Source organism: Ammospiza caudacuta, chromosome 3 (genome assembly GCF_027887145.1).
Source record: "Ammospiza caudacuta isolate bAmmCau1 chromosome 3, bAmmCau1.pri, whole genome shotgun sequence".
NCBI classification, from domain to species: Eukaryota; Metazoa; Chordata; class Aves; order Passeriformes; family Passerellidae; genus Ammospiza; species Ammospiza caudacuta.
Genome location: NC_080595.1, coordinates 7,661,323 through 7,673,874, shown reverse-complemented (window position 1 = coordinate 7,673,874; position 12,552 = coordinate 7,661,323). Strand labels below are relative to the sequence as shown.

Sequence of the window (12,552 nt, the reverse complement as noted above, 5' to 3'; positions counted from 1 at the left end):
CTTATGTACAATGCAAGCATAACATAAATTATATGCCAGCAAATAAAGAGTGGGGTTTGACTACAGAGCTGGGAATGTTGTTTGTGACTGAGTTCACAGGGGTCTCAGGTTGAAGGAAGAGATGAGGATTTGACTTTATGTTTTAGAAGGCTTGATTTATTATTTTATGATATATAATACATTAAAACTATGCTAAAAATAGAATAAAGGATTTCATCAGAAGGCTAGCTAAGAATAGAATAATAAGGAATGATAACAAAAGCTTGTGTCTTGGACAGAGAGTCCGAGCCAGCTGACTGTGATTGGGCATTAATTAAAAACAACTAACATGGGCTAAACAAAGATCTACCTGTTGCATTCCACAGTGGCAGATAATCACTGTTTGCATTTTGTTCTTGAGGCCTCTCAGCTTTTCAGGAGGAAAAATCCTAAGGAAAGGTTTTTTCATAAAAGATGTCTGCGACAGTTGGGGAAGTTAAAAAAAATGAGGAAGAAAAAGAAAAATATAAGTAAACATAAATGTGCAGTATATTTGAGGCTGACCTCTTTTCCATCCTTCCCCCTTTCTGTCAGTGCTGATATCCAGCTGCAGAGACACCCAGTTCTATTGTGTCTGACTCACCTGTTCACGTGTAACCCTCTCAGCAGTTGCTCCAGCTGGAGGATATGAAGACCTGTCCAAGAAATATTAAATACAGAAGTGTCATGAGCCTTATTCTTCACAAATGTACTGAAGCCCCTCACAGCTTCTCTCAGTTGTTCTTTACCATTGCAGATCTAATTCCTAACTTGGAAAGATACTGCATCCATAGGGAGAAATGCTTCACTTGTAATCGCATTTTATAGTTCCCTCTGTGGTTTATTCTGCCACTTTGACTTGTCATAGTTGAATAAATTGAATTCTGTGGAGTGCTCTTGTAAAATGCCACACTTTGGATTTTTAAATGTGTTTCAGTGGGATGAATGCAGCATTAGAGCAGGATGTGGAATGGTGCTGAAATTCATGGATTGTAGCTCTGGGTTTTATTCTCGAGCCTTTCATCATATTATTGTGCTTCAAGAACAGGCCATTTTCAGGTTTTCTTCTCCTGCCTTGCATCTCTGTTAAATGAATGTTTTTTGGCTGTGCAGCAGGTCTGTGCTGACACCCAGTTTGTTCCTTTCTGAGCAGCCAGGCTGCAGGCACGCTGTTACACATCAAGGAATGGCTGTTGCACTCATCTGCTAATTACCAGCCCTGCTGCCTTGTACTTCCATCATCTTTTATTAAGAACAGACATTTTAGGCTGTAAAGTGTCTGAAAAGGAATCACTCTTTTAACATCTGTTTATGTGGTGCCTGTCAGGGAGCTTTCCTTCCTTGGGTGAAGCAAGACAAAAGCAGCAGAAAAGGTATTACTAGAATGCAAACACCAAGTTAAGAATGTGCTTTGAGATCTTTGAATGAAGTGTGCTGAGGATTATTACAGCTGTTTTCTTTCCAAGAAAAGACTCTTCCAAGAAAATGCTAGCTCTTCAATAGGTCTAACTCAAGATCTTCCAAGAAAATGCTATCAAACACTATTATTTTTATAGACAAATTGCTGTACTTTAAAAGCACCAGTGCTAACCAGGATGTCTCAATCCATCTGTTCATGGAGGAAACCAAAGGACCTGAGCAAAAGGCATCTCTCCACTAATGAGGTCTGAAGTAAAGTTCTAAAACCTGCCAGAATCTAGGAAGGGCATGTTTGCTCTAGAGTGCTTTGCCTTTTGAGGAGCGTTCTTGTTAATGAATAGCAGCTTAATGGGGAAGCTGATACTAACTCAGAATTAATATCTGAGGTAGATTTATCAACTAATAAAAACAGGCTGTTTATGTACTAAACCTGGAACATTATATCAGATGCATCTCTGTGTTTTAGGCAGTTAATGACTTTTTCCATCAAATATGGAGATGTATTCGTTTGTGAAGTCGTTTTCTGTCATGTGGAAATCTGAAAAAAGAAATCTTGCTGATTTGAGGGAAGAAATATGGAAAGTAGCAGCACTGAAAAGGCTATAGATATGATTTTGCAGAGTGACAGATTAATGAGTTCTAGGTGTCATACGTAGGAGTATCCCATGTTTTGTTTTAACTACTTACTTCTAAAGGGAGTGTGTCAGGGAAACTATTTTCCCATATTTTCCCTGGAAAGTGAGGAAGGCAGGCAATGCATCTGATTAGTCCCTTAAGGAAAATAAGTGTTTGAAGGAGCATTCATTACAAGACTTGAAAAAATTGTTTTTCAGATAATTGCCTTTGATGAGCTTCGGACAGACTTCAAGAGCCCCATCGACCAGTGCAACCCAGCCCATGCAGTGAGTACAGCCAGGGGCTGGGGCTGCTCCAGAAACAGGGGGCACCGAGCTCTTGGTGAAGGATGAGTGTGGGAATGAACTGGGAGTGTCTTGTGAAGTCAGCTGTGGTTTGGAAAATTGATTTATTAGGCCAGTCTGAGGAAGCCAGATGGTGATTTTTATGTTAATGGCTTTCCTCTTTGCTGAAGGAGGCAGGAAAGTAATTTGGAAATTCAAAAGCTGAAGAATGTCATGTGATGCTAATGTTTTCTTTTTCACCTTTTCATTCTGTGGCACAAGTTTTCCTTTTTGAAACACTTTGCTTTCTCTGTGTTTGAGCATGGGATGACCACTTTCTCCCCTACTGCCTGTATCAATGAGTTAAAAACTTGAAAGAATTTGTTAAGAGCTGTGTGCCTGGACCTCTCCGTCCCATGGCAGGCCTCTGGACTCTCCTGTGCTTTAGGAGTAAATGTCATTTTCTGCTGCATCTCCTATAGGCGAGCATTAAATACCTTGGATTGTAAACTCAGTTTTAACTAATGAACCAGAAAGGCAGCCTAGATTTAAGCATATCCAAATTCCTCTGCTAATTAAAGCAGTAATCTAGGGTGATGTAGCTGACTACAGCTGCACGTGCCAGTTTGTACCACCAGAGCTGAGAGCAGAACTTGGCTCCCCATCACCTCAGTGGGAAGGACAATGATTCTCACAGGTGCTGAATTTGATCTCTGCAGAGCATCAGCTTGCTGAATTGCCTACAACTGATAACCAGATGCAGTAGCCACTACTTTGCCATTTAACCTTGTTTCATAACTCAGCTGAGGACATGAACTGCTTAAACCACTGATGATTTTAAGCATAAACTTTATAATCCTAGAATATTTTTTTTACTGTTCACTAATACATAAGCAAAGAATGAGAAGAAAAGAAGGAAATTATATTAAGAAATCCTATAGAGGACTTCAGTGGATATAATCTGGTTTTGTAATCTGATTTTCAATCCACTTTATCTGTTTTTACTTCCTATCTGAGAACTACACACTGAATTTATATGTACCAAATTCTAGTAAATTGTTCACTTCCTAAAAGTTGAGATGCTCTATGGAGATAATCTCATTTTATTTTAAAATGGTAATGGAATTGGTCTCCACAATAAAAAAAAATTACAAGACTCCAAAAAGAGGCATTTTTCATTTTACTCCAAAAAGAGTATTTTTCTGGGGCCTATGAAGTTGCCACTGCCTCTGTGGCTCTCAATGGCTTAAACTTGGGGACAGAAAAGGGAAAAAAATCTATTTATTTGCAGACTAGAATTAAATTTGGCACAGCCTTGAGATTGAAAACATTTGAAAAGCAAAAGGCTTAGGGGGAGTTGGCTTCTCACATTGTTATGGTAAATTACCTGTTTAAAAACATTCATTGTTTGGAATATTTCGCCATATCAAAATGAAAATACCAGGTAATTTTCTGAGGACAGCAAACCCACTCTGCTTTTTGCAGAGTAACTAACATTAAGTAGAATCTTTCACAGTAACTCCAGTCAAGGGGCTATGCAGTGAAATTTGGTTTTGCTGGTGAGCTTCTCATTATGAGCCATTGAAAAGAAAGCCTGGCTTTGATTTGTCTTGTTTCTCTGAGTTGAGTTTTCAGAACATCTTTTGAGTCACAATGCTTAATTACAGTGATTCTCAGTATTTCTGAATGCATCTGTTGTTTAAAGTGGCATTTCTAGGCCATTGCAGATATTTTTCACTAATGTGTATTGTGTTGTGAGTGAGGTGCCCCAATGAAGGAAGATGAATCTAACTCCATGCTCTCAGAAGGCTAATTAATTATTTTATGATACTATGTTATATTAAAGAATACTAAACTATACTAAAGAATACAGAAAGGATACTTACAGAAGGCTAGAAAGATAATAATGAAAACTCATTACTCTGGAGAGAGTCCCAACACAGCTTGGCACTGGTTGGCCACTGAGTCAAAACAACTCACATGAAACCAATGAAACAATCACCTGTGGGTAAACAATCTCCAAACACATTCCAAAGGAGCAAAACACAGGAGAAGCAAATCAGATAAAATTGTTTTCCTTTTTACTCTGAAGCTTCTCAGCTTCCCAGGAGGAAAATCCCAGGTGAAGGGGTTTTTCAGAAAATATGACAGTAACAAATGTGTTAAATTCTAGTATCACGTGTTCAGGCACCATCTTAGTGACAGAGGATGAGCTGCCATGCAAACTTCATTGTTTTTCCCACTCAGGTTTATCTTGAAGCTAGAGGTTGGGTGCCTGAAAATGCAAGACCAGGTCTCTGTGGTATCAACTGGCACAGTTGGATAGAACCACAAATGATGACTTAGAAGAGTTGCTGAAGGCTAACACAGGCTTGAATCCCCAGCTGATATTGCCACACACAGTAACAAATGAGAAATAACTTACTGGGACTTAGAAATGGGAAAATCATTGGGTTTGCAAGCAGTGGGTAAGAAGTGAATGCTGTCAATCCAGATTAATAACATGTGCTGCTTCACTGCAGCCATTAATTAAAACACTGACCCCTTGTAATTGTGATATATTGTCTTCATTTGTGACACCAGCTAATCTCCTGCCTTTCCCCCACTTTCTCTTGGCAGAGGGAGAGGCTGAGGAATATCGAGCGGATTTGCTTCCTCCTGCGAAAGGTGAGCGTGAACCAGCCAAGGATTTGTGGAGTTTATGAGAATTAAAGCCATCCTGTGGCAATGTGCATTTATTTTCTCTTTGATCCTCACACTCTGTTGATGGAAAGCTGGATTCAACTGAGAAGTGAATGTCAGGATGACCTTGTAAGGACAGAGCAAGACAAATTGTAAAAGGTTGAAATAATGGAGGGTGTCTGGATAAAAACTGAACTTCAGAAAACCAGCCCATTTATTTTGGAATGAGCTTTTCCAAGGTGGCAAGTCCTTTTACAGTTGCAACTGGAGGTTCTTTTATAGTCCTATTAAACTGCTGTTACAGTTGTAGTACAGGCTTTAAAAATACCCTTTCTTTTTGAGCACTGGCTTAGTATTTGACATGCTGAACATTTTTATTAGTTACCTATATAATGTTCAAGGTTTCTGGTTGATGGAAAAGTTGGTAAGAGTATGTATTTCAGCTTGACACAGGTGAGATGCTGAGTGCCTCAGCTTCTGAGACATTTGAAGGAGCTGATAGATTGTGGATTACTTATTTGTGCCTTCAAATATGATTTTAATAAGCAATCTTTGTTTCTCCTGACTGTGTCCCATTGAAGTAAAAATAATTATGGTTCCAAACTATTTTATTCTGTGTTCAAGTTTCTATACATTTTATTCTGCAGAGTGGTAACAAAGCCACCTAAATCCTACATTTTTCCTTAAAAAGGTCATCACTGCAGTGGGGACTGCTGAACACAACCTAATCAAGCTAAGACCTAAATTCAGATCAGGTTTTAAGAAAAATCATCCTCAGAGGTTTTGGGAAAGCCAGTGCTGGGGATTACCACTGTAGGCTGATCCAAAGGCACAACTGTGACTCCATGCAGAACCTATGGGCTGCCTTCCTCTGCTCAGTGAGAACCTGAATCCTGTCTGTTTGGCACCCCTGTGAGCATGGGCTGCTGAGAGCCACATCTGAATATTTCCTGAGCCTGGTTATGCCACTTGAGATACAAAAATAAAGGAAAATACTTATTACCAATAGCTTTCCACTTTATCAAACAGGCAGCCAGCCAGTCTCAAGCTGTGCCCCAGTTTCTTGGACATAAAGCAACTGTTGAGTGGTAATGGTTTAATATATGTGAGCCCCATGGGAATGCCTTGCCTGCATCAATGTTTAATTTTTATTGCACATTGGCCTTGTTGTGAATGGCAAAATGGAGCTTTTTGGCTAATTGCAGACTCTGTATTCATAAGGGATTGGCTTGCTTCTGTTTCACTTAAATGGTTTGTTAATTCAGCCTCTTCTTCAAAGTTCTTTGGGGAGACATTTGTTTTAATTGAGAGATTATATGCAAGAAGAGGAGGGTGCAATAACTACAGAGATTTGTAGCCCTCAAATCTGACAACCGCTAAAAATAGCTGTGTTTTATGTGGCAGAGAGGAAAATTGAGGAAAAACAGTAAAGAATTGAGTGCCAGCTATATTGATACAGGAAAATAGCTGTTAGGATTCTTCCAGCAAGTACTAAATATATCTTTCAATATTGTGTGGCTTTAGGGTCTGTTTCTATTTTTATGAAACAACAGCATACCTGTTTTGAAGGAAGTTCTTTTTTAGGGCATTGAAAACAGTGGTATTTTGCTATTTTTGACATTAGAACTTAATGTTTAAGAACTGATGTAAATTTCTTGTTTAAAAGAGGTTAGAGGCGGGCTATAAAAGTATGTTCAATTTCATTATTCACTGGTTTTAGAAGGGGTCCTTGGGAATTGTTAAATTGTTAAATATGTCATAGAATTCTGACTCCAGCGAGCAAAGACATTTTTAAGGATGTGTTTTTGGGTTTATATCCAAAACACTTGAGAAGTTTATTGAGAAACTGTGACCAGGTGTGTGATATTTCACCAGATATTATATATACTTATGGAACTTATTTACATTTTCCAAAATAGAATGGAGGATGCAACTGTTCTGCAGCCAGGCATTTTCTGATGTTTGGTTTGGGGAAAATGTTTCTGTATCATTAAAAGAAGCAGGGTTTGTGTGAAGCGGGTAGGTATGGTGCTGGCATGTAGACATGCAGGAACACATGGCTCCTTGTTTCTACAGTGCTGTAGCTTTGAATAAACCTAAATTTTCTGGTTACTGAAGATATTTTGGTGGAGCTGTTAAAATATGTTCAGTTACTGATGACAGCAATATTATTTAATTGTAATTGCAGTTGTATTTCAAGAAATGTAGCCAACAGATTGATTCCTCATTTTTTTAATTCCTAATTGATACTTACGTTAACATTAAGGACAATTAGGAATTTCCTAGATTAAAATACAGTCAAATTCATTAATCAAGCACTGCAATATTATTACTTTACCTTGGAGGAAATTTAAATTAAATTTTGATTAGGTTATGCATCATAATTTTGGAATTAATTCAATAAATCCTCACTAAGGAGGAGAGTTGATTGAACTTCTTGCTCAGTGAACACATTTCAAATTTCAGTTTGCTCATGCCAGACACTGCTCAACAATTTAAGTAACTTTTCTCCAATTATCAGCATATATTTGTTTTTAAAGCCCATTAAGCTAAAGTAAGAATGATTTCTGAACATCAGAACTGGAACTTAGTGGGGAGGGAGTTGGGGTTGATCAGACTTTTACTCATTTTTCTGATGTAGTGCAGCATTTTAGTTAAGTTATGCCTAAAACTCCTAAAACTGTAAGTGTAAGAACGTACTGTACCAGAGCTCAATCCTTTTCCTTGATTTTATTTGGGGTTTTTTTGGCTTTTACAAATCCTCAAAGGATGATGGAAAGAGAGTAAATTCAGCAGGAATTCTAACCACAGGCAAGGTGACATTAATCTCAAAGATGTTCCAGATGAACTTGAACTGTCTTGAAGAATACAAACGCACAGACAAAAACCCCTGCAGGGGCTGGGTTTGAATAACACAACTCAGCCAGTTCAGCACTCCAGTACCAGCAGTAGCATAGTAAATAGTGAATCAGGAGCTGGGGTGTTTAAAACAAAACAAACCTAAAAACCTATCACCTAACATTTTTGAAGGAAGTTTAAATGTTTTAGTTAGGTGGTTGGGCAGCGCCAGTGCTTGGTCTGGTCTTGTGCCTCTGTCACAGTGGTTTCCAGTGGAGCTGGATCTGCTGTGGTAATGGTGGAAATTAATTCAGTATTCAGTAGTTCTGGTGTTTACAAGGTTCAATTCTGGTTTTTACCACTTTGCAGAAGTAAAATAAATGTCTATTTTAAATTTATATTTCATTTTATATGTCCTAATACCTGTGGTAGTTATGTTTTACTGTATTTACAGGCTTTGGTAAATAACCAAAACCCACAGGACCTCAAAGAGTTATTGTAGAATTGCCATTCTATTCACACTGAGACAGTGTAAATAAAATGTAAAACCTAGTGAGTGTAATACAGAATTCCTGACACACACAGTCTGTACAGTTTTGTTTCAGTGCATTTCAACATTTATATATTCTGTAAAAAAGGTTAATATTACTCACATGTGTGCAAGCAACAGCAGTCCAGAGACATCCAGAGCAAATAGGAGCTTGCAGGGTTTTGGGTTAACACCACAGGTTCAGCTGTGGACAGAGCATTCTGAGGATGAAGATAAGGCTTGGTCCTATGTCTGTGTCATGCCTGTTTGTTAGCTGTGAAAGCAGACTCCCAAAATTTGGACAAAACCCCACAATATGTTCAGTGAAACATTACTGAGCTCCTTGGATCAGCTAACAGGGAAATTTAGCTTTTAGGCTTCTCCTTAATACCAGAAGAGGATTATTTGAGTACAGAGGTTCTTTTCCTTTATAGGTCTCTAAATATTATGTGAAATCAACCTTGTTAAAAAGCTCTATCTTTCCCTTTTTACCCTTATCCAGCTGCCTTTTTTATTTCTCCCATATTTTGGCTGGAGGAGACTGACCAATATGCACTGGAGTAATTGCCATATAAAATAATTTTTTTTACTTGGACCTTGATAGGCTCCAGACCTTTACCTTCCTGTGGCTCCTAGCATTCCCTGCTTGCAGCAGCTCCAGTGGCCACTCTCCTTTGAGGAGTGTCAGGTGTCCCAGTAGCTCATTTCAATTACTGATCACATTCTTTTCTTCTTGGTAAATTTGCTAGTTATTGCCAGGATCACTCTTTTTGTTGTTCTGCCTCATGGTCACTGACAAGCCTGAGATAATGTGATGGATTTTAAGAGTGTGTATTTTAAGGGTCTGTCTGTTGATTGCTTCATCATGCATTTAGGGATTTATGGATGTGTAGCATTCTTTTACTCAGTCTGCAGGCTGATGGTCATTAGCAGAGCCCTTCTGTAAGCCTATAGCATGGCTCATTAAAATGCTTAATGTGAGCTTATATAAGCAAATTTAGCAAATGTGATGCATAATCACAAGGAATTTTGAAAATGGTGTATAATCATCCATATTGTAAGAAGGAATCACACTTTCTCCCTGGGGCTGAGAAATCTCTAAGTGGAAACTCCAGCAGCAAGACAATTAGTTTGTTGTGAAACTGGGAATAGCAGCAATGGTTTTACCTTGGTGGTGCTATACATTTTTTACAACCTCAATATATATGTTTTAATTCCTCATTAAGTTGGACTTAACAGAAAAAGAAAATGTTGCAGCATAGCCACACTTAGAGGGATAAGTCTGCAGGGTTAATATATCCCAGGTTTTCTCTTACCTGGTAGTGGACTTGTCTTTGAAGCTTAGGTACTTGTGTTATCTAAGAGGAAAACAGAAATTTCGGTCTAATCATTAGGCATTTTTGGGCTGTGGAAATAGCAGTGATATTCTGCCTTACAGGAGAAAGAGGATGATGTTTCCAGAGTTCTGATAAACTGCTGCTCAAACAAAGATCACAGAAGGCAACACAAAATGGCAGCGTGTGACATTTTTCCCGTTAGCAGCGATTGTTACAATGATGGAGCACATGAACTTTGTCCACTCTCATTAGAGACCACAGAGTTCATCATTGCTGCTGGCTTCTCTGTACATGTCATGTTTCTTGATGTATCTAATGCTCTCTCTTTTCACACCTCATCAATGTGAGGAAACTGCTGAGTTTTGAGTAATCTTCTGGGCAGCAGGAAAACTGTCAGGAGACCCTTCCCACAGAGTGACTGGGAACATAAACCCCAATCAAGGGACAGTGTGGATATCTTCAGAAGAGTGAATATAAAATTCTGTGGGTAGAAAAAATACTGCAGATACCCAGGTTGTTATTCAGTGTCTCCTTGTGACTCAGGGCAACACAGAAGGTTATACCCAGGCAGTTTATAAAACTATTTAAGTAAATACTGTGTATTTAAAAGATTGTTTTTATCATCTCAAATGCCTTAAATTTTTTTCTCCCCAGTCTTTGCACTACAATTTCAGTGGCTCAGAACAGAGTTGAATGCTTTTGATTGAATCACATTAGATAGTTTAGTCAGGATCTGAACTTGATATTAATTGGCCTGATAAGCAATGTGAATCGGAAACAGATGTTCATTAATCCTTTTTTTGCAGGTTTAAACATATGATCTGTTATTGGGACTACAGTGATATTATAAGTTAACATTATCAGATGAAAACTTCATGTTTTAAAACTGTCTTAAGTCAAAATGGTAGTTTTAGGCTGTTACACATTTGCCTTTCTGGAAGAAAATATAACACAACTCTGCTTTTGTTGTCTTTAGGTGGATGTTCTGTTGTCTTACATTTTGCCACTTTTTGAATTTTGCATTCTGTTCTCATAGTTGGATACTTTGATCTTTTAAAGGTTGTGTTGAGAGATGACTTTCAGCAAGACTTGGCTCTCCTTTTCTATAATGTTTGTGTTGGTGTTTGTGTTACAGCAGTGCTTTTGCTCTCAGGTAAAGAGTAATGCCTGGTTGTGCCAGATGCTACCAAAACCACATGGTAATAAATATGAAGAACATTTGTTTACACTCACCAGACATGTACACAACAGGAAAGGAAGGGTTGCACAGTTGTTCTGATGATAGAAATTTTGTTTTTGCAGATCTGCTTGGTTTTCTTGCTTGCAGGCAGAGCTTGAATCTTTTATTTTTGACCAAAGGTAAAAATTTCCTTGCTGTTTTTGAGAGGTCTGATGATTTGTGGGTTCAATAATTGCATGGAGTTTTGGATCTCTACAGCAGCTGTTCAAATCCAGCCCAGTTTGGAGTCAGACCCAAACTGCTGTGGTCACATTGATATCAGATTGCTGGGAATGAAATTATCTGGTGTTGTATGCTTAGATGCTTGGGATGTTTGCTCTACAGAAATACTAATGAACAGGGGCAATAAGATGAGCTAGATCTCTGTCAATGTCACACTGAGTATGAGCTACACTCCTCTGCTATACATGCGCACACAAAATTCCAAACTGATTCCAAACTGCCTCAGAAGAAATTCAGAGTTTGCATGTAGCCACTGGAATAAAGGATCTTGTTGCTTCAGAGGTATTAATTGTACCTGCAGATTTTGTATGTGTAAATTTGCCCTGCTCTGCATATTGTCTCCATTAGGATTTGGACTGTGATTGCGTCATGCTTCATAAAACTAAATTCATTGAAGTTCTCCATTGTTTGAAGTGCCCCAAAACTTTTTAAAGTGCGTTACACTCTAAACATGTGTGAGAAGCCCAAAACTGGTCTGTATTTCAGTACTCCATTCTTACTTGAAAGGTACTGCTAAACTTCTATTGCATGATAAAGCCAACTTTATTCTGGCCTTCAGAGTGGCTCTGACAAGATATTTTTACATTAGGAGAGAGTATTTTTTACACTTCAAGGGTAAAAAGTGAAGTTAGCTAAAAATGTATTAATACACAATTCTGAGTTTATGAAAATCATGACTTATGGTGGAGTTCTTTTTAGACAACTTTCACACAGCATCTCTCACTAGTCAAAAGAAGCAGGAGATAAATTCTGAATCTTCTGTTCATGTAAGCAGTGAGGCTGTCCTTAGGTTGTGCAAGGGAAAGAAAGAAAGAAAGAAGTATCTCCACAGGAGAAGTGGAGATACAAGAAAAGCAAGTAAAATATTGTAGCTGAAGTGTGACACACTTTCACTAGCTCTGTGTTGGTTTAATTGTTTTCTGCAGCTTGCCTAAATGAGGAGGGAGTTAATATATTCACAGTGATTCACACTTGGTAGAGGTTTTGTTTTCACCAGAAGGATGAAGGACATAATGATTTTCCCTGAATCTTGTAATAGATTTCCAGGCCTTCAGTGCCTTTGTTACCAAGCTGCCTTTTTCAATGCTGCACTCTGACAGAAAATTCAGCACAGATAATCTAAAAGCTTCCCTCTTTCCCTCTCTTAACTCTTTTCTGCCTTATTTGTTATCTATGAAGTGTGGAATGGGATAAAATTGGGCATTCCCTATTCAGTTAGTCTTTTGGGCACCCACATAGTTTGAATTTCATCAGAAAGAATGGAACTTGGCACAGAAGCTATTCTGCAGAACTGATAATAGAATTGGGATCAAAGAATGGGCAGTATTTATATTTTGTACACAAATTATCCCATAATTTTTTCTTGAC

General features: G+C 38.2%; 1 protein-coding gene across 2 annotated transcripts in view; it reads left to right on the top strand.

The window, feature by feature from the left end:
- Positions 1–12,552, top strand: part of CNIH3 (cornichon family AMPA receptor auxiliary protein 3) — a 44,914-nt gene that overhangs the window by 19,626 nt on the left and 12,736 nt on the right. Inside the window, exons 2-3 of one of the 2 annotated variants that reach the window (XM_058802417.1) lie at positions 2,271–2,339; positions 4,956–5,003. In XM_058802417.1, the coding sequence (XP_058658400.1) occupies positions 2,271–2,339; positions 4,956–5,003 (117 nt within the window). The remainder of the gene's footprint in view (positions 1–2,270; positions 2,340–4,955; positions 5,004–12,552) is intronic. The other variant, XM_058802418.1, reaches the window with a different exon arrangement.